General features: G+C 37.4%; 1 protein-coding gene across 11 annotated transcripts in view; it reads left to right on the top strand.

Annotated features, from left to right (window-relative positions):
- The window catches only part of LOC140738806 (SRSF protein kinase 2-like), a 201,307-nt gene that overhangs the window by 18,782 nt on the left and 159,329 nt on the right, over window positions 1–23,196 (top strand). For 5 of the 11 annotated variants that reach the window (XM_073066671.1, XM_073066667.1, XM_073066670.1 and 2 more), the window contains exon 3: window positions 1,121–1,178. The exons of the other annotated variants lie outside the window; for them this stretch is intronic. In XM_073066671.1, the coding sequence (XP_072922772.1) occupies window positions 1,168–1,178 (11 nt within the window). In that variant the 5' untranslated portion in view covers window positions 1,121–1,167. The remainder of the gene's footprint in view (window positions 1–1,120; window positions 1,179–23,196) is intronic. 11 annotated transcript variants of the gene reach the window in all.

Raw genomic sequence — 23,196 nt, 5'->3', positions numbered from 1 at the left:
GCTGTGATTGTGATTCTCCAGCCTTTGGATATATGGTACTTATTAATAGTTATGATTTCAGTATTTTAGATTTCTAATGCATACTTTGTAATGTGGATCTCTTTTGTGTATTAATGGAATCATTCATATGTTAGTTAATTTTTCCATATACACAATAAAGTCAATTTCAATTTAATTTCCTCATGTCCATTATTGGTTTTATTGCAGTCATTATGGTGGGATATATACTTTATTTTTCAAATGTTATCTAGGTGAAAAATGACTTACAAATGCTGCCAATTTCTGAGGATCTCAGTTCTTTGGAAAAACCTTCTCTTGTTATTACGGGACATCTTTTTCATACATAAATGAAACCAATATACTGTTAATTAACATATAATATTGAGTATAGAAAGAAGGGTTCTTGAGATGTGGTTTTCACTACCTCATAATCTTAGCCGTGAACTACTTTGGATCCTGTTATGGATTTCCTATGAGGTGTTCTTGTATATAATATTATTCTGGTGAGCATTGCAATTGGCAGTCCTTTAATGTTTTCAATCATTTTTGTTGCCACAATTATTTTATGGATATTTTAAATAATTATTAATACCTTCTCCCATATTAGCAGAAAAATCACCTTAATATTCCTTTCAAATATAAAGTAAGAACTTGATTTTAGGTCAAAACTAATATTTTGACTGTGCTTGGTATGTCATGTTGTTGAAAGTTAACTTGCTGCTAGAACATGAACTTCCTTGCCTGAAAAGCAAGTTATGAACATAATGAAAACAGAGTGGTGGAAATACACAGCACTTAATTCTGATGAAAAATACTGGACATAAAGCATTAACTCCTCCTTCTCCCACAGATGCTGCCTGACCTGTATGTCTGGTATTTTGTTTTTATTTCAGATTTTGAGCATCTGCATTTTTGTGTTTAAAATATATATTACAAAACTTTTTATATGCATTACAAAATACTTCTGTATTGAAAAAAAAATCAGAATCAATGAGGTGAGTCTCTGATTTAATTTTAGTAGTAGTTATTTGATATTAACAGTGATTTAGATTGAGTTAAGGTTTTATTACAGGGTCAGAGAAAATTGGTACAGTGTTTTTTTTTCTCCCCCTTTCTTTAGATGTCCCATGACTAGATACCATTTCTCACCAAGAGGCTGGGCTCCTGATGATAAGGAGGTGCGTGAAGGCAGTCTGGGATGTTGTCAATGTCTGCATCTGTTTCTAATCTAGCTTAACTTTATTCCTATAGAACTATAACAATAAAAGCTTAATAATAGGATATTTTGGCCTTATATTGACAGCATATGCTCTATTTTGTAAAGTTACTAAAGAAACTGATCTTATTTGACTGGCTAGTAGCTGTAGTATCTTTAAGCTTGCCAAAAAGAAGTAATGATCGGCCTTTTTATTGTCAAATAGTATTATGTGTCAGACTATGAACCTTGCACCCTGCAGTCAGAACAGTTGTAATAAACAGCTAAATTTTACTATTGGGCACTAGGAATAATCCTTATTATGACTCCTCTAGGACAATTTTCACAACCTTTAGTATGATTTTTTTTTTAGTCGATTTGTTTCTAGCCTCAGATCGGTGTTGCTGCTTCATGATTGTTTGCATTTTTAATGCATGTGCTTGACATTTTGGAGACCTGTTTTAGAATTTTTTGCAGCAAATGAAATAGACTTAGAGCAAAAAATTGTTCTGAACTGCTACCATGGCATGTTTTTTTGGCTGGAGAGCATTGTCATTTGCAATAAAATTTGGATAGATTTGTTCTGTGTAAATATTATTTGCTAAGTAACCTGTGAATTATTGGAACATACTTACTAACGTAAGATTTTGAGATACTTTGCAAAGTAAGTAAAAGTACTTCAGATACTGTTAGTAAATTTCCCGTAGTTGCTTCAGAAGTAAGGCATGTGGGATGTTCTTTGTATGAATAGAGCTTTACTCAAAATAAGTATTTTACTCTGCAAAATTGCTTTTTCAAATAATCTCTGACAATGACCTCCAAACAGCTGGGTATACCGTGTGGGTTTATAGTCCATTGCTGAACAATAAAGGATCAGATTCCTCTATTTTTCAAATATCATCATACAAAAGAACTTTTATTCCCATAGTGCCACATAGAGCTCTTTTCATGTATTATTTTATATAATAGGTCTTGCAGTATTCAGTGTTTTAAATTGAAGCAGTTAAAGTAATTTAATATGTTCCTCAAGCCAAGCACCGGGGATTTTAGAAAAATTGTTTTACTTGTAAACAATATTTGAAGTCACTAGCATCGGCAGTATTTCAAAATGAATGCAAATAGAATGATTATACTTAAAGCTTGTTTGAGAAGTATCTTGGTCAAAAAGATGTCAAGAAAGTAGAAGGACCAATTTACACAAAACAAGAAAAATAAAACATAGAATACTACAATGTTAGACTGGTCATTCAGTCCACAATGTTGTACCAATCTTGATGCCAATTTATACTGAATGTCCAATGTATCATCCATCTCCCTCCATTTCATATTCATATGCTTATCTAAAAGCCTCTTAAACGCTTCTGGATTGCCTGCTACCAGGCACCTACCAGCTTTATGCATTTGGTTTAAACAACACTTGTCCCTTACTTCACCTTTAAATTTCTCTCCACTAACCTTAAAAGCATGTCCTCTGGTGTTTGACATTTTTGCTCTGGAGAAAAGATTCTGACTGACTATACTAACTGTGCCTCACATACTTCTGAAAACCACAATAGGCCTTCCTTCAGCTTTCGACACTCTAGGACAGGGGTTCCCAACTCTTTTTATCCCATGGCCCAATACCATTAAGCAAGGCAACACGAGTGAATCTGCAGATGCTGGAAATAAATAAAAAAACACAAAATGCTGGCAGAACTCAGCAGGCCAGACAGCATCTATGGGAGGAGGTAATAACGACGTTTCGGGCCGAAACCCTTCATCAGGAGTGAAGTAACATGGGATGGTCGAGGAGGGATAAGAAGTGGGGGGAGGGATAAAGTAGAGAGCTGGGAAGTGATAGGCTGGAGGGAAATGGGCTAGGGGGAAGGTGGAGAGTTATGGGAAATAAAAGAGAAAGAAAGGTAGGGCTGGGGGGAGAGATTATAGTGAGGGGGGAAAAAGAGAGAGAAAGAGAACCAGACTAAAATAATAGATAAGGATGGGGGTAAGGGTGGGGGGCCGGGGTATCAACGGAGGTCAGTGAGTTGGATGTTCATGCTGGCAGGAAGGAGGCTACCTAAGTGGGAGATAAGGTATTGCTCCATCGACCTGCGTGTGGCCTCCTCTTGACAGTAGAGGAAGCCATGGACAGACATGTCGGAGTGACGGTAGAGGAGGCCATGGACAAGCAAGGAGTCTGTAGACCCCTAGGTTGGGAATCCCTACTCTAGGGAGAACAATACAAGTTTGTCCGATCTTATAACTCATAGCTTCTAATTCAAGCAGCATCTGGTAAAGTTCTTCTGCACCCTCTCCACAGTCTACACATCCTTCTTATAGTGGGATGACCAGACCTGCATGCAGTTCTGGAGGGACAGTCTGACTAAAGTGGTACAGCACGACTTCCTTACCTATATACTCCACACTCCTACCAATGAAGACAAGCATGCTATGTACCACCTTTACCACTTTATCCATTCTGTACCCTCTTTCAGACAATTACGGACCTGGACTGCAGGGTATTAGGACAAAAAATATAGGAGCAGGAGTAAGCCACCTGATCTGACCAGCCTTTTCCGGCATTCAATAAGACCTTGGCTGATCTGGCCATGGACTCAGCTCCACCTACCAACCTCTTCCCCATAACCCCCATTTCCTCTGCTATGGAAAAGTCTATCTAATTGTGCCTTTAATATAATGAGGCAGGCTCTACTGCTTCCCTGAGCAGAGAATTCCACAGATTCACTACTCTCTGAAAAAGCAGTTTCTCTTCATCGTTGTCCTCAATCTATTCCCCCTAATCTTAAGGCTGTGTCTCCTAGTTTTAGTCTCACTTACTAATAAAATCAACTTTCCTGCCTCTATCTTATTTATCATTCATAATTTTGCATTTTTCTATAAGATCCCTTCTTATCCTCCCTGAATTCCAGTGAGTATAATCACTGGCTACTCTTACCTCTCCTCATAAGCTAACCTCCCTCCCCCTCCCCATCTCCAGAATCAGTTTGGTGTACCTCTTCAGAACCACCTCAAGACAGTAAATCTTTCCTCTGTATCTGTGAAATCTACCATTAACTCTATACTTCCTCCTTTCATTTGATTTCCCAAAATGAAGCACCTCACACTTACCCAGATTAAACTTCATCTGCCATTTCCCTGCCTGTATCTGTAACTGGTCTGTATTTGACTATATTCTTTGATAGATTTTTTTTTGCATTGTACGCAATTCCATCCATCTTGGTATCATCCACAAACTTGCCAATCTACCCATCTGCATTTACATTCAAATCATTAATATATATCGCAAACAACAGAGGTCCCAGCACCAATCCTTGCCGGACACCATTGGTCATGGAGATTAATCAAGAATAACAGCCTTCTGCTCCCGCTGTCTACAATAGGCAAGCCAGTACTGAATCCAAAGTTGCTATTCACCCTAGATCTTTGTACAATAATATGAAAGTATTCAATTTTGAAGTGAACTGAAATGCAAATATAAATTAATTCTTTATGATTTTGAGTGCTGATGTTTAGCAGTATTGTAAGGACAGTGTATAGTACTGTACTACTACTGTCAGTATACTTGGGGGAGAAAGTAAGCATCAGATTTGGGAGACATTGATTAAATGGATGTTTAATAGATTAAGTTCCAATTATTTTAGGATTGTATAAAATGTTCATTAAATAACTTGTATGTTAATCAACCAAGGAACTTATTGGAACATGTAATATATTGATTGCTGATTTAGGTTGAAAGCCTGACTGAATTTCAAAATTGTTAGCAAGTTAGTGATTTTCACTTGCAGAAACATTAAGTTGCTAAAATCATTGAATATGAAAAGTTTTGTTTTCATTTACTGGGGTAATATGGATTATTTTTATATTTTCAGTAACAAATGAATTGTACTTTAATGATGGCATAACTCTATCCAGTATTGTAATACAATAACTGAAACTTTAAATTTTACCCAATAATTTAGCCTTTTAAAGTTCATTATACGGTTTTATCTTGCATATAAAACATTTGTAATTGCCTTTCAAAGGACTTTATAAGCAGATGAGCTTTATATTAAATGTTACATAACTTTCATTGTAGTGATCAGACAAAGACTCAGCTGTCAGCTTTCTATAGACTATTCACATCAGCAGAGAAAAAATCATTATTGGTTATTTTACATAAAATTGTAAGTAAGAAAAAAACAATCTGCTTAAGAGTGCATGTTTCTTGGATTACAGTGTTATGGAATGCAAACCATGATTGTTCTGTTACCTGTAGTAATTTTTATATTCCATCAAATCATTGTTATTTTTTGTTTTTATTTTGAGTATATTTTCCTTCTAAGTTTAGCAATGCATAAAATAAATTGAAATATCATGTCAGTACAATAACAGGAAAACATCAGCTTTTCCAGCAGTAACAAGTAAATACAGTATGTTTTCCATGGGGAGAGTGATACAGCTTTTATTATGATTTACAGGGTCTTTTGAAAATAACCATGTTGGGTTGTGTATATAATATGTTAAAACATCTTTTTATTAAAAGAGAGATTCTTTAGTTAAGTATCTGAAATAATCTTTTTGAAAATTATTTTTCCTACTTAAGCTGCTGCATCACATTATGTTCAGTTGTATAAGAGCATAGTTTAATAGTTTTCATTTATTGCAGTCATTTGCTCCTTCTGTATTTTGTTAAAGTCATGACAGTTTGTTTAAAATTAACTAGAAATAATTTATTTTGCTCTTTTCTTATCCCAAAGTATCTGGCATGATTTAAGGAAGAGAAGAATAAGGCTTCCAGTGTTATTCTTCTTCATGAGTCAAATGTGATAAAACATCAGTATATTTTGATGTAGAAAATTCAATATATAAAAAAGTCATATGTAATTACTATGTTGCAGAATGTAGCTAAGCATAAGCAGTGAAGCAAATTGTTATACATTAGTGATTTTTAAAAAAATTAGTCATTGTTTGATATTCATTAAAATAATAGATAAATTAAATTTAAGTTATGTTATTCTTTATCAAAGATCAAAAGTTCAAAGGTCCAATTTAATGTCAGAGAAATGTATACAATATATGTCCTGAAATTCTTTTTCTTCACAAACATCTACGAAAATGGAGAAGTGCCCCAAAGAATGAACGACAGATAAACATAAGAAACCCAAAGTCCACCCCCAGCTCCCCTCCTGCACGTAAGCAGCAGTGATCAACAATTCCCGCCTCCCGCACCGGCAAAAACAAAACAAGCATCGGTATCACCACTGAGCACTCAGTGTGAGCAAAGCAATAGCAAAGACACAGATTTACAGTTACTCCAAAGACTTCGTGTTTCATCTGGCATTCGACATACCACAGATTCTCTCTCCCTAATAAGGGAGGAGGAGGTGTCTCCATTTTTTTCCCCCAGTGAACGGGGAGACATAACAAACAACTCGCTGGTTTACGATGTTAAAAGTCCGTTACATCGCTTTTTACAAGCTCTGCCTGAAGATCGCAAAGATCCTGGGTCTTCGGGCCCATAGTAGATATCCTGACTCCCCCGACAACACGGGTCTCCTGCCATGACACTGACCCTCGATCCGCTCATCTCCAGACTCCCAAGATCTTAGGCTTCTGAATTCGAGCTGATCTCTCTAGGCCGAATCCTTGGCGTGCTGAACAATGGCCAGTCCTGAAACCCGGTGAATGGGTCCCATTCCCGCAAAGAACCAAAGTCAGCGTGTAACTCCAGGGTTAATGTTCTTTTGTTCTTCAAAAGAACCCTGAAAGGGAAAAATAAAGACATTAAAGATGGAAAAAGAGCTGTTTCTGAAGATGCAAACAAAGGAGTCGTCGTTTAACACCATCTTAACTTCACTCTGCCTCAAGTTATGCCTGCAAAGTCAGTTCTAGTTGGAAACCTTGTAAAATTTCTTTATTTCATTTAAAAATTTAAATAAAGAAAATCTAAGCTTTTCTTATCCTATGGATCCCCATGCAAACTTTTGCCCCATTAATCTTTGTTCATTTTATGCAGCAAGACTGTAGTATGAAACTCTACTTCATTATCTAGATAACCATTGATTTGTAATGCTCTTTATTTGAATTAGTGATTGTGCAGTTAATTATGTTTATGATAACCAGCATTTAAAAAGTAATGTTAGATGTAAGTGGCATTTTCTCTTTTCACAAAATCTCTATGGCAAGATTTTAGCACTATAATCATAGTAGTTTACAGTTGAAAACTGTTCAGACATTAATTGTGGAACAAATAATTTGGATTTCATCCTTCATTATTATGGATGTTTTCTAAAAATATTGTTAAAACAGTGTTCTATTATTTTACCTGTCAACTGGTAACTAAATGTTAATTGTAAAAGAAGGTATCTGATATGGCGACAAAATGAGCTTTTATTACATAGCAGCTGTAAAGTGGAAATTGTTCTCTTTCAACAGATTTTTAAATAGTTGCTAGTTCTTGTGATTTTGGGGGGGACATGTTTGAAAGCATATTAGCTGGTTAGATCACTTGTATTTAATCTAAGAATATGGATTGTAGTTGACGTGGACTATTTATGTAGGTAATTGAGCAATCAGAGGAGTTCATTACAAAAAAAAAATTAGTTAAGGCTATGTGTCTGATTTTGCTGTTTCTCACTTGCCTTATGAAGGTTCAGAATTTGTCGACTTGGAAGAAGTTCAATGTAAAGATTACTACTTGAGGGTCTTTTGTGTAGTTCTGACAGAGAAATGAACTCTGGTGTGATAGTATGTTTATGTATGCACAAAATCTCTTGAATATCTTAAATGATAACTGTGCAATTTATTTCAGAATTTCTTTTGCTTATAAGCCTCAAGGAAACATTCCCTTAAAAGGCTTCATTGCCACTTCCTCAATTCGTGTTTGTTTTGGGTGCATCAGTTACAATTCCTCATAAATTTCTTTATCAGTTATATTACAAATGTCTGCCCCAATCATGGAATGAGGACTTGAACAAAACAGTATTGCACCATTCACTTTTATATTGAAATAGCCAGACCAGTTTATCAACAGCTACTTGGAACTTGGGTGGAAGATGTAAGCTGAATTCTTTCTGCTGAGGTAGTTGGAGAAGGACCTGTATGCTGTTACAATCTGATTCTGGTGCCCATTCTGCACTATTTTAAACTGAGTAAATATCTCATTTGCTTTGGTCCTTGGTTTTACATATCTGATTTGAATAGCAAAATGTGCTTTTGTTTTATCTAATTTTCTGGAACGATATCCCAAGTTGAGGTTGGCATTCTCTGCTCCTGGATCCCAGTACAGGTAACAAATCAATAATTGGAAATGTTTCAAAAATTTTAACTATCACATCAGCAGCATACAGCAGTATCAGAGCTATACTCAGACCCTGATTTTAAAAAATACCTATGATGCGGCGAAGGATATTGGAATAATTAAGTGGTAAAGTGATGGGTAGTGATCAGATTGAATGTGAATTGAATTACAAGTTGAGTGATGTTAATAGAGTTTAGGGAGAAGTAGGAACAGAATGGTTGGGTTTATTTGAGTTATTGATCATTGTGTATTTGATTGTATTTATGACAAGCAGTGATCGACCCTAACGGATTCTGTAAAACAGTCACTCTGTGCTCAATCCACAGCGGTCATCTTAGCTCCCAGTTGCAGACTAATTCAGCTCAATTTCCCATTCTCACACTGGTGTGTTCATCTTTGGCCTTCTCTACTGCTAGGATCTCACACTGGCCTGTTCTTCTTTGGCCTTCTCTACTGCCAGGATAAGGCTCAACAGAAAAAGGAGGGACAACACCTTTATATTTCACTTGACTAATCCAAAACCCAATGGATGAATATTGAGTTTTCCAAATTTAGGTTGGCCCACCCTTATTTATTATAGTGCATTAAACACTTGTAGTTGTGATTTATAATAATGCAGTATTTAAGTAATTGTGAAGCACTGATCTAAATAGGAGCAGTAGCAAATTGCTCTAAGGAATGCACACCTATATCATTCTAACAGTTTTGAAATTCTTGAATAGTAGAGACTCTAAAATCCTCTTGTTTTAACCATAATGTATCCATGTACTGTACAACATAATTCTGCTTTGAGAAATGGATTTGGATATATTTGTAATGCATAGGGCTTGGTTTCCTTCAGTAAAGTAAACCTACTCTGGATATAAGTTTCCGAGTTAATAGGATTAATACTTCTGTTTGTTCAAAAACAGATTTGATGTAAAACCCGTGTGAGAAAGGCCCAATGAAAGACACCTGTTGTGATTACTAAATTTAAACAGAAGTTCTTAGCCTGAGAATTACATGTCACATTGTCTGTTTATTCCTCTGAAGTTGCAAAACATCAGCTCTAACTTTTCAAGACTGACTAAAATAAATTAGTTGGTGATGTATGAAGCATTTTTCCATGTTTGTCTAAATTCACCATGACTTTCTCTGCTGATATTGTTTTGGGTGTACTTATGTGGTATCCTTTAAAGTTCTGTAATGAGGTGGATCACATATTAATTATTTTGACCAAAGGATGAAAAATGGCTCTTAAATGTGGAAGGTTGAAATCTAGCAACAATTTTGATCATCATTGCTGATCACCATACTTTGAATTTGTCTGGCATTACTAAACAGGCTTATTTAATGGAGTAGTATAGTACTTGTGTGGTCCACTGAAAACTTGGTTGATTCATGGCAAAGCTTCCCCAATGTATTTGAGGAATCCATCACTGCAATGAAAGTAATTAATGTCAAGTGACGAGTATTCCTTTAAGTAGCAATTGAAACTAAGTTCTTTAAAGATAATTGCATGTGTCATGAAAAACCGTTAATCAAAGTGGTGATCATCCACATTCCAGAATTCCAGCATCTCTTATTTTTGCTTTTCAGGCTTCATTACCAAGATAAAATCTTGTGTGAAACATGAGTTAAACCTACATTTTAGCTTAAAATCTAATTTTTGGCTCCTATTTATTGCATCTAATTTTTTATCTTATCTGTTTATCTATTAAATATGTATTATCTATTTTGGCACCTATATGTGCATGATGGAAATGTAAATGTTGCATCAATGGTAATTTTCCCTTCTGTGAATACTACTCATAACAAACTTACCTCCTCTATCTGTCAAATTTCAATTCCTTCCATGACCTACCAGAAGTTTAATTTGTGTGCACCTTCTTAGTTAACCTCTTGGCAACCTGCTGCATCAGAACACAGAATTGTACTGGCTTTTTGAAATAACTAACCATATAGTTACTCCATCCACATTCTGGTTTTGGAGGTCTTAATTTTTTTTAAACTTTTTCAAGTATATCTTCATTTGAGAACTACTGTTGATTGTCTTTTTTGACCATATGAGGCAGTACGTTTCAGGTCGTAATAGTGTATTGCTTGAGAAAGTTCTTTTATTACAAGTGGAACAAGGTAGATTCATAGATTATCAAGTTACCTTGGCCTGATCATGACTTTCAGAGTTTTGATTGTAGAATTGAGTTCACAGTTCATTGTAGTTGGGACATTTTCCCACATTCATCCTCCTATCTCTCTGCTGTATCATTTCTGATAACCTTTCCTTCCATTGATCTAAGCTGGGTTCGTACTTTGAATCTGACGCACAAGCTTCCTGGATATGTTCAAAATCAGGTAGTTGAGCGATGTTAGTAGAGTTTAGGGAGAAGTAGGAACAGAGTGGTTGGGTTTATTTGAGTTATTGATCATTGTGTATTTGATTGTATTTATGACAAGCAGTGATCCACCCTAATGGATTCTGTAAAACAGTCACTCTGTGCTCAATCCACAGTGGTCATCTTAGCTCCCAGTTGCATACTAATTCAGCTCAATTTCCCATTCTCACACTGGCGTGTTCATCTTTGGCCTTCTCTACTGTCAGGATAGCCTAACTCCGTGTCATCATTGTACTGCAGTTTGAGTACCAAAACTAATAGGGTGAGTAGATCTGCTCATGATATTTTCAATGTGGCCTAACCAAAGTTTTATATGACTGCAGCATGACTTCCAGGTACTTGATACCTCAACTGATAAATTATGAGGAGAGATTCTTATGTTTTCTCATGTTGGGAAGGGTCATTGTCTGGTTCATGCCTCTTATGAATGTTACTTGCCACAAATTGGCCTGAGTCTGGATTTATGTCATTTGTAGGTATGAGTTGCTTCTTAATCTGATGAATTGTGAATAAATTGATTATCATGCACTCATCGACCTTCACTCTCACCAAGACCTATCAAATGAGTGAGAGAACATAGTATAATCAGGAGCAAGCTGTGCACTCTATATGTCTGTGCTGATATTGATTCCAAATAAACTATCCTAATTGCCTTCATGCAATCCTTATCCCTCTGTTCCCTGGATCTTCATTGCCTGTCTAAATGCCTCTTTTAAAAGGTACCTACCACTTTAATTAAAAAAAAATTCCCCCTTGTATCTCTAAACTTCCTTTGTCTCACCTTAAAGAATTACATTTCTACTGTGAGGAAAAAGGCTGTCTACCCTGTTTATGCCTCTCGAAATGTTCTAAATTCCTATCAGGTAATCTGTTAGCCTCCAGTGCTCCAGAGAAAGCAATCCAGACATGTCCAACCACTCCTTGTAGTTCATACTTCCTAATCCAAGCAGTATTCTGGTAAGCCTCTTCTGCATTCTCTCCAGAGCTTTAACATCCTTTATAATGAGCAACCAGAACTGCACACAATAGTCCCAATGCAGCCTCACCAAAGTTTTATACCAGTGCAACATCCTGACTGTATGCTGAGTGCTCTAACTGATGAAGGCAACTATGCCTTTTGTTGTCACCTTGTTTAGACGTGTAGCTCTAAATTTTAGGTGGATTTCAAAAATTGCCTATAAGAGAAGGATTTTCCTCTGATTTCATTGATCGGTAAATATCAGAGGAAAAATAAATTTAACTGATTATTTGTCACCTGGTTTCTTCAATATTTTATATACATAGTCCTAGATTCTGAATTATTCAAAGCTAGTGATCATCATAATAATTCCTTAAATTCGTTGAATGCCTTTCCAATCCATGCTAATATGCTTCCCTTTTCAAAATCTCTTAAAATTTGGCCTTATGACAAATTTTAGTCACTTATTTGGTATAATTCCTGTGAAGTTGCTGGGGACTCTTCCTTATATAAATAAAATATAAATGGAGGGGGAACTTGCATGGATATGACAATATATTATTATGATAGAGCTCCTTTTATTTATTTGGACTTCCTGATTCTACTTCCATTGACATTAGCATCCACACTTTTTCAGATACTTAGAAAACTTTGTAAATCTCATCTGATTTGGCAGGTTAGCTTATTCTCTCCGACAATAACAATGTATAATGAGCCCTGAGAAAAGTGGAGCCACCTTTCAGCAAAGGCAGGTATTGATAATGGCGTTTACAATTATCTTCAGTATATTGGTATATTATTTGACCATCTGAGGAAATGGCTGTTCAAATATCAGTACCTCAGACTTGGCAAAAAAACTCATGGTGTGCTGCATAACAGTGATCCCTTCAGATACATTTCTGATACTTGGATTGCTGTAAAGCTATAATCCACTAACACATACGTAGTTAAATACCTTGGTTGTGCATTTGAATCACCAGAACCACCTTCCTGTTCTTGCTTTCCTATAAATCCATTGGCAGAATAAGCGATTATAACGTTAACATTCTCTCCCAAGTAAGGGGTTTGTACCACTGAATCCCAACTTGCACTAAGTTGACCTTATTGTGAAAACCACATTATTCTCCTGCCTAACATCAACCTCCAACCTCCCCTCCCCAAAGAACAGGTTATTCTTGGCTCTGTAAAAGCAAGATGGGAAGATGGAGTTGGTGGGGAGGGGGGGGGGGGGGGGAAGAAGTGGAAACAGATGAACCTGAGGCCTGTGGAAATCTTTTGAAGATCCCTATTTTTACAGATCCTTCAAGGTTTGTGATATTACTATTATATTGAAATTCTTTTTATTAAAGTTACTCCAGCCTATTGGTTGCCCAGCCTATCTTTTTATCTCTGAAAGTGTAAGATGCATATATAATTCATCTTTTGTTAGAATTGCTTGATAGCTTCTATACCTAATACAATTCTTAAAGGACCACATTTTTGACTTGACGCTTTCGTAAAACATTGTATCTGGCATGACTGATACTGCACATCAGCTGAGGAACGTACCTCCTGCCAGTTTTGTAACCAGACTTTCTCTATTTCTTCCAATTGCCCATTTCTTCTAGTTGCATTTTTATGATATAATCTTTAAGAGCCCAGTAAACACCCGCAAATGTCATATGCTTCTAATTTAATCATGACTACATCCATTTGTTTCTAAATAAAATTTACTACCTCTTCTAAAGTGGTGGATTCCTGTTCAAGCATTCTTCCAAAGTACCCATACTCTTTACAATATAAAGTTATGGCATTTTATATACAGCTATAGTACATTTGGCTCAAGTCATGCAGTTTTAACCATTAAAGCTATCAGTGTACAGTGCAGTATCAACCTCCAAAATCCAATGTTATTAGAAAGCCATGGTCTCTTAATCTTGTTCTAAGATGCTAACTACACTGTTCATTAACAATTGACTATTTCAATAAACTTCCTCTCATTCCTTATGATTTGCAAGTACTTACCATCAAAAGATTGGAGTTTGAAAATGTGCAGTTGCAGGTGCTGGATATTGTTTCATTGGAAAAAGCTGCAGAAATTTGTCAACTCAGCCAGTTCCATTTTGGGCACTGACCTCCATAGCATCCAGGGCACCTTCAAAAGGCGATGCCTCAAAAAGGTGGCATGCATCATTAAGGACTCCCATCACTCAGGGCACACCCACCTCATTGCTACCATCAAGGAGAGAATACAAGATGCTAGAGACTTTTCAGAGGCAGCTTCTTCCCCTCCACCAACAGATTTATGAATGGACAATGAGCCCATGAACACCACCTCAGTATTTTTCATACTTCTCCTTTTTGCACTATTTAAATTTTTATATAGTTTGTAATTAATGGTTTTTATTACTTTGTAATGTATGGCAGCTGGTGATATTAAATCTCATTCTGATAAAGAATGGAGTTTGTTCACTAGTACAAGACAATTATGCCAAAAAGACCAGTACAAACCATGTCTGTGCGGAAAATAGATGATCCAAAGGATTGACAAGCTGGATATGCAAAAAGGAATAGAATGTGAAGATTAAAATCAATATGAAAAGCATCTAATGCTGTAGAAATTTAATTTATATATTTGGTTTTAATATTTCTTCTTCTACCCAATATGTTGTTTATTTCCAACAACAAAAAATGTATTACTTAACATTGCATCATTTAATCTTACAATTGTCATAAAATGATACTTAACTGAGTAATTGATGATGCAAAATAAAATACATAGTTGAAGCATCCATGACACGTAGTCATCACCTGGTAAATTTGTGTAATATTTCAGAAAACAAAGCAGCATTCATTTGGATTTGTGCAAGATCCCCAAGTAATAACAACTTCGATTGACACAAGATCATAAATGGCTGAAACATTTGACTAACCTTGTCAGAAATGCTTCCTAGAAAAGAAGAAAACTTGTTTCTCTCCAGCTGCTTGAAAAGGAATAAAGCTAATTTCACGGTATATTTATATTTAGCATCAAGTAATACAGATTTTATTGCTAAAATAAAACTGGGGTTGATCTGGAAACAATCACACTTATTAAAAATGTTACATGAATTGTAATAATTCCTTTTAAAATGTATTAGGAAATGCTCAGATCATCAATGGACATTTGTTTTAACTGTTAGCATTGTTCAGCATTTAGTTTTATACTGTCTCACTGGTTTTGGAGCTGAAGTTCCAAAAAGACACTAAACACAAGGTGGCAGTGTAAGGATATCTTGGGCCTCCTGTGTTTTGTAGTTTCCTTACCATCTCACGTAATTCTTCATGCCCTATGCCCAGCATTTTGGTTTCCTTTGTCTTTCTCTCTCCTTCCACTTCCCCAAACTTTAGTTCTATGCATTTCCCTCCTTTTGATTTCTTAAAATTAAAACTCTTATTACTGCTAGCATGCTTACCAAAACAATTTCTCATTTTGCAATCTGTCAAGTACAAAATGTTTAAGTCGTAATGGCTTGGGCTCTGGTTTATTTTAACCTAGTGATCAGAAAGATATATCACCATTTATTGGCAGTAATAGTCTCCTGTGGAGAGTTGGCTGGTAAGTAAGTTTTGTCTGACTGATGAATCAGATTCAGTTTCATTTATCTCATTTACATTGAAACGTGTAGTGAGATGTGTAATTTGCATTAACAACCAATGCAACTTAAGGGTGTGCTGGGGCAGCCCTCAAGTGTTGTCACACATTGCAGTGCCAACACAGCATGCTCACAATGTTTAACAAAACAACACGAGCAACAACAAAAGCAAATCAAGCCCCTTTCGTTCCTCCTACCCACCCACCCACTCACATGTAGATAATCCTCCAATCCAAGGACTTCAAGCTTCCAGCCTCCATTGGACTTTGACTGCCCCCAGTGGACTTGCAGACCCAGAGTTTTGGCCATCGAACCCTTACTCTGGACTTGCTGAATTCGGTCTTCCATCTTTAGTCTGTGATCCCAGGAATCCAGGCCTCAAACTTGCTGTTGACTGGACTCTGAACTCCAGTCCTTGAACCCTGTACTCACTGACTTGTTGACCTAAGGAGTCACTGGCCCTTGTGCCCCTGCCTGCACAGATCTATGATCCCAGAATTTGCTGACCTGGGAGAACTCATGACCTGGCGGAGGGGGAGCCACCTTGTCCTTGCTGGTCTTCATCACAGCGCTTGCCAGCCTGACAGTACACGTCTAAGTCACTAGACTTTAAATATGAAAAGCAGAGTGTGACGCAGAGCCTCAAAGACTCCAGCTTTTCCTCCAATTCCACCATATCGCTCTCCCTAAACCCTAACTTGATCCCCAACTCCTTTTGGTCCCCAAAGCCATCCCTATGAACCAATAAAAAACTAATTTGGAGCCGTGATGTCGATTGAGACCACAGGTAATTGCCTTTTTGACTGGAAGATATTGCCACTCATAAAGCACAGACCATGTTTATGAATATGCCATGGAACTAGAAATGAAGTTATGTTTATGGCTTCATTTTGTTTTGACCTGGAGTCGAAAGTTGGCTTCTAGCATAAAACATATTAAAAAAAAAAGTTGTTATTCATAACCTTTAAATGAATTAGAAAACAACTTTGTGAAAGGGTATTTGGAGAATTACTGAATAGACCACCACAAGGTGAAGAACCTGACATAGAAGAAGCAGCAGAGAACATTGATATCAATAGATATCCACCCAAGAAAGAAGAGATTGTTGCTGCAATTAAGTCACTAAAGAACAGCAAAGCTCCAGGACATGACAATTTGAATGGTGAGCTGTTCAAAATTGAACCAAAAGTTGCAGCAGCTATCCTGCAAATACTGTTTACTATAATCTGGGAATGGGGACAAGTACCCAAGGACTGGACAAAGGAAGACATTGTTAGGATCCCTAAGAAAGGAGTACTAAGTGATTGCAGCAACTGGCATGGCATCACATTTTGGTCAGTGCCCAGTAAGATCCTTGCCAAAATCATTGTTCAACAGATTACAGATGCTGTCGATGTGTGCTTGATGAAGGAGCAAGCTGGCTTCAGGAAGAACGGGCTGTGTCGATCAGATCTTCACACTGTAATGTTATGTAGCAGTGCACAGAGTGGCAGAGACAACTGTATGTAAATTTTGTGGTGTTTGAAAAGGCTTTTGATAACATCCACAGGGAAAAAGCCTCTTGTGAACTCTCAGATCATACGAGATTGCTTCCAAAATTGTCCAGCACATCCAAAGTTGCTTTGCTAACTTCACATGTACAACTGGGGACCACAACGTGACCTTTGAAGTTGAGACATATGTCACAAGACTGTGCGATGTCAGCGATATTGTTTAACCTGGCGAATGATTAATTTGTGAGGCAAACAATGAAAGATCAGCAGAAGGGCATTAAGTGATTCTGTTCTCTACTTTAGAAGACCTTGACTTTGCAGATGACCTCGCATTATTATCACATTCACTCCAACACGTGCAAGAGAAAACTCAGCACCTGTGTACCTTTGGTGTGCAGGTTGGACAGAGTCGGCCAGAGAAAGACTGAGACCATGACCCTCAATGTAGAGTCTCTTTCTCCCATCAAGACATACGGCATTGACTTACTCTGCACCAGCTGGTTCACTTACCTGGGCAGCATCATTCAGTGGGATGATGGGACCAAAGGAAACGTGAAGTGCAGACTTAGAAAAGCTAGAAATGTCTTTAGATCAAGGGGCAACCAAGTACAGCATTGACACCAAGCTGAAGCTGTACCAGAGCTGTGTTCTGTCCACACTCTTGTATCGGTCAGAATGCTGAATGTCCCTGCCAGGCTGTTGTCATTTCACACCATGAGCCTCTGGAAGATCCACTGTATCTTCCAGCCAAGAAAGATGTCCAACCGTGCCCTACTCCTTCAGTGTCAACAAGAAGATATGGCCACAGTCATCACAAGGAAGGGTTGGAGGTGGATTGGGCACATGATGAGAAGAGAAGCAAAATCCATCATCAAGACTGCACTTCACTGGATCCCTGAAGGGTGGATGAAATGCGGGAGACCAAAGACAACTTGGTGCAGGACCATAGAGGCAGAAATGAGGACTCTGAATCACACCTAGGACACAATAGAGAAGGTTACCAAGGACAGACAGAGATGGAAGAAACTTCATTGCTGCCTTAAATGCCAGCAGGTGTTAAGGGCGATAAGTAAGTTTGTAAAAGATCATGTAGATAAATGTATCATGGGCTGAATTGGTCTAATCAACACTGGTGCGCCTCAGGGATTTGAGCTTAACCTACTGCTGAACTCTACATCCATGACTGTGTGGCTAGGTATAGCTCAAATGTCATCTATAAATTTGCTGATGATTGTTGGGGCATAATCTCAGGTGGAAATGAGAGGGTGTACAGGAGTGAGATTTGCCAGCTAGTTGAGTGGTGTCGCACAATAATCTTGCACTCAACATCAGTAAGACCAAAGAGCTGGTTGTGGACTTCAGAATGACTAAGATGAGTAACACGAACCAATCCTTATAGAGGGCTCAGAAATGGAGAGAGTGAGCAATTTCAAGCTCCTGGGTGTCAATATCTCTGAGGATCTAACCTGGTCCCAACATATCAACGCAGCTATAAAGAAGTTAAAACAGCACCTATATTTCATTTGGAGTTTGAGGAGATTTGGTTTGTCACCTAAAACACAAACTTGTACAGATGCACTGTGTAGAGCATTATAACAGGCTGCATCGCCGTCTGGGATGGGGCCTACTGCACAGAATTGAAAGAAGCTACAGAAAGTTGTAAAATTAGTCAGCTTCATCATGGGTACTAGCTTCCGTAGTATCCAAGACATCTTCAAGCAGTGGTGCCTCAGAAAGGCAGCATCCATTATTAAGGACTCCCATCACCCAGGACATACACTCTTCCATTGTTACCATCAGGAAGGAGGTACAGAAACCTGAAGGCACGCACACAACAATTTAGGAACAGCTTCTTCCACTCTGCCATCTGATTTCTAAATGGACATTGAACCCATGAACACTAGCTCACTTTTTTTTATTATTTTTGTTTTAGCACTACTATTTTTAACTTTTTTTTATATACATTCCATGCACCTACCACTCTCTATGTGAGAGAACTTACCCCTGACATCCCCTCAGTACCTATTTCCAAGTACCTTTAAAACTATGCCCCCTTGTTTTAGCCATTTCAATCCTGGGAAAAGATCTTGTAGATAAATGTATCACATGATAACAATAACAAACCTGATCCTGATTCTAATTTCTGATTCCCACGTCGATGACTATTTTGGAGTAATTTGACTATAATTCTAGTACATACTTCTATAAGTATTCAGTAACATTTCAGGTCAGGTTCCCTAACTTTTTTGGCTTTAGTACAGTATTTCTTATTATTTTTCTGTATCTTTGTCATCTGACTTTGATCCTATATTAAATGGTGAATAAAATTTATATATAAACACGAGATTCTTAAGATGCTGGAGTTCCAGATGTAACGTTCTGTAAAGTTTCACTGCAAAACAAAGAAACTCAATAAAACCTATTAAGGAAACCCCACACAACAAAGACTGTTAAACACCAAATGTATGAAAAAAAGAAAAATCATGCAAACAAAAAGTAAGCAAATAACAGGACATGAACCACAGTTGCCAAAAGTGAGTCCACAGCTACTGAGCCAGTTCAAAGCTGTGATAAGGAAACCACTCAGAGTAATGAGCTGAACATCAAATTATCCTTCGCCGTTGGCCTTGATGCCTTGATCTTTCTAATCTGGCTTGGTGTTTAAATCAGCCAAACATCGGTTTGTTTTTCGCTCTTCATGAGGACACGCGATCGTATATACAATAGTTCCCCCCGGTGAGGGTCTGCTGCCGGTTTGAAAACTTGGGCTTGAAATAATCAAAATTATATTTTTTTAATGTTGTGATGCTTGTTATTTGTGAACTTGATGATCTTGCATTCAAACAGGCTTAAAAGCTGATAAATTTCTTCAACAATTTTCTCACTTGACCTCTTGAATGATGCATTTGGAAGCTGACAGCATAATTAGTCAAATTAGTTTATTATTAATACTTATGCTGACGTATAGAGAAAAAGTTCCCTTGCATGCTGTTCATACAGATCAATTCATTGCACTGTGCAGTGAGATAGTACAAGGTAAAACGATAACAAAATGCACAAGGTTCACCAGCTGCAGAGAATGTACAGGATAGGTAGACAATAAGGTGCAAGATCATAATGCGATGGATTGTGAGTTCAAGCATTCATCTAATCTTCTTGTAGGTCGTGTGACCACAAAAATGATTGACTTAAATTATGTCAACTTGAAATTTAATTTTCTGAGTTTGCAAATGTTTGGAGATGTCGTAAATAGTGAGATGGATAGTTGAGGCTTGCAACAAAACTAGCTGGCTTAATGGGTGACAAATGATAGATGGAATTTAACACACAAAAGTGCGATATGATGTACTTGGGGAGAAAAACTAAAGGAGGACAGTGTTGACTGAGGCAGTTCTAAAGGTGTACAGGAACAGAAGTGCCAAGACTTGTGCATAAATGGGAAGGCCTATTGATACAACATATGGGATCATGGGGCTGAAATATAGTTGTCAAGAACAGTTGTATTAAACCCATATAAAAATGCATGTTAGGTCAGAACTGGAGTATTGCCTTGGCTTATATACTGTCTTGTATATCAACTTAGGACAGCTAGAACGCAACATCCATAGTTGACCCTGACCAGTGGAGGCCAAGAAGAAGAAGGAGGTGTAGACTCTAGGTTGAATGATCTTCTGTGCTGTATGACCATTCTAACATTTTGTAAATGAGATTGAAAGTCTATCAGTTCCTTTTGGAATTTTACAGTAACTTTTGCATCGGAGGAAGAACTAAGTGCCAAGCAAATTTCTAACAAAAACTGACTTGTAATGATTTTAGAATGTATTTACCTGAATTTTTTGCCACTCAACCAATGGTCTTTTAAAAAAAAGTTTACTGCTAAGCTATGTAGCTATGTAAATTTTTAAAATTATATCATTGCAGGTATGATAGTTGAAGAAAATGTTGAGACTTAATGAAGGATAATGCTGAAAAACAGATGTTTGTTTTAGCTTTGTTAGCTAGCAAAATTCATTCTAATTCAAGTCTTATCGATGTGTCATGATTTGCTCCTTAGCAAGTTTTCTGTGATACTTTAACAAATCCCTAAATCTCAACAGAAACCTGACGCCATTCAATTTTGGAAAGATGAGTTAAGTTAGAGTTGCAATGATGTCTGTCTGACCTCACAACTTATGAATGTGGAAGGAAATTAATCACAAAGTTAAGCAGAATAGTACTTGATGGGCAGCAGAGGATGTTGCTATAAGTTGAAATTAATTTGTTTTTTAAACTGTCATTTTCCTCTGATAGACTGGTTGTCCTCTTAAGTTAAACAACATGTATGCAGTTGTAGCACTGGATTAGGACTTCAATGATGTGTTAGTCAAAATTCACATCGGAATATCTTGTGCAAAAAAAAAAAGGAAAACTTATTATTTTTCACTTTTGATCACAGATGTATGCTGTGAAATTTATTGTTTTGTGGTAGCAGTACAGTGCTGGATATGAAAGAAATTACAAAAGTAGTGAAAAAGAAGAATAATTTGGTGCCCATGGACCATTCAGAAATCGAATAGCTTAGGGGAAGAATCTGTTCCTAAGTTATTGGATCTTCAGGTTCTTGTCCCCCTCCCTGAAGGTGAGGAGTCAATACTCACTCTTGAGAAGAGGCTTTGTCCCAGATAGTGAGGGTCCTTAATAATGGATGGCTCCTTGAGGCACTGTCTCTTGAAAATGTCTTTGATGGTGGGGAGGATTGCGATGGAACTGGCTGAGTCTATAAACTTCTGTCGCCTCTTTTGATCTTGCACATTGAAGCATCCATACCAGACGGTGGTGCAAATAGTAAAAAGACTCTCTACTGTACATCTGTAGAAATTTGCAAGTGTCTTTCATGATGTACCAAGTCTCCTTAATGAGATAGAACTGCTAGTTCACCTTTGTAGTTACATCAATGTGTGGGTCCAGAATAGATCAACTGAAATGTTGAGGCCCAGAAACATGAAGCTGCTTACCTTTTCCATGGCTGACCCCTCAAAGAGTACTGGTGTGCGTCATCCTGATTTTCCCTTCCCAAAGTCCACAATATATCTTTTGGTCTTGCTGATGTTGAGAGCAAGGTTATTGTTGCAGCACCACTAAACCAGCCAATCTGTTCACTCATGTATGCCTTCTCTTAGTCAGCTGAGGTTCTACCAACAGTAGTGTCATTGGCAAATTTATCAATGGCATTTGAACTGTGATTATTTATGCAGTATGAGGGTAGAGAGAGTAGAGCAATGGGCAAAGCATAAATCCTTGAGTTGTGCCTGTCTTGAACTAGTGACTCTATTAATGAAGCACAGCTTGTTTCAGGAAGCTATGGACTTGGACCCCAAGATTCCTCTGTCCATCAATACTGTTAATTGTCCTGTAGAAGTGACTGTCCATTCTACATTTTAACACCAACTGAACTATATCCTGTGTATCCTTTAGCAATCTTCTAACCATCCTCAACGTCAATCTTCGTATTGTCTCTGAACCTACTAACCCATCCATTCACATTTTCATCCAGAACATTTCTTTCTATCAGCAACAGCAAAGCTCCCAGACATTTCCAAATGGATCCTGAATCCTGGTACCTTTAATATTCTCGATGAACCTACCATGATGGACTTTGTTAAATATTTAAAAATGCATGTACAAGGTCCACAGCTCTATCTTCATCAATCACATTTGTCAGCTCAGTCAAATTAGTAAGACATGAACTGCTGCTGTCCAAAATGGAATCGTTCTTAATTTGACCATGGTTTTCAAAATGCACATAAATCCTTTCTCTGCGATTGAGTTAGATAGAGCTCTTATAGATAGCGGGGTCAAGGGACATGGGGAGAGGGAAGGAACAGGGTACTGATTGTGTATGATCAGCCATGATCACAGTGAATCACAGACCTACTGTCTATTGCTCTCCAACAGCCTCCCACCACTGATAGTTTCACTGGTTTTTGTTTCCAAGGTTATTGCAATTTCTGTTCTTGAACAACATTAGCTGCTTACTAGACCATGCCTGTGGCTAAAGATCTTGGTCAAGGTCCTAGCAACCTCATCTCTTGCCTCTCTTAATAATCTAGGTTATATCGTATCACATGAGGCCCTGCGGATTTATACACTTTAATGTTCTTTTAAGAGTTATAACAGCACCACAATGCTTTATGGTATTATCATGCTGCACATTGATCTCACAATGCTCCATCACCTCCACTTATGGATACAGAGTTCTCATTTAGGGCATCGCCCATGCCTTCCACTTCAAAGCACATGGTC

Source organism: Hemitrygon akajei, chromosome 14 (assembly GCF_048418815.1).
Source record: "Hemitrygon akajei chromosome 14, sHemAka1.3, whole genome shotgun sequence".
NCBI classification, from domain to species: Eukaryota; Metazoa; Chordata; class Chondrichthyes; order Myliobatiformes; family Dasyatidae; genus Hemitrygon; species Hemitrygon akajei.
This window is presented reverse-complemented; position numbering and strand designations above follow the sequence as displayed.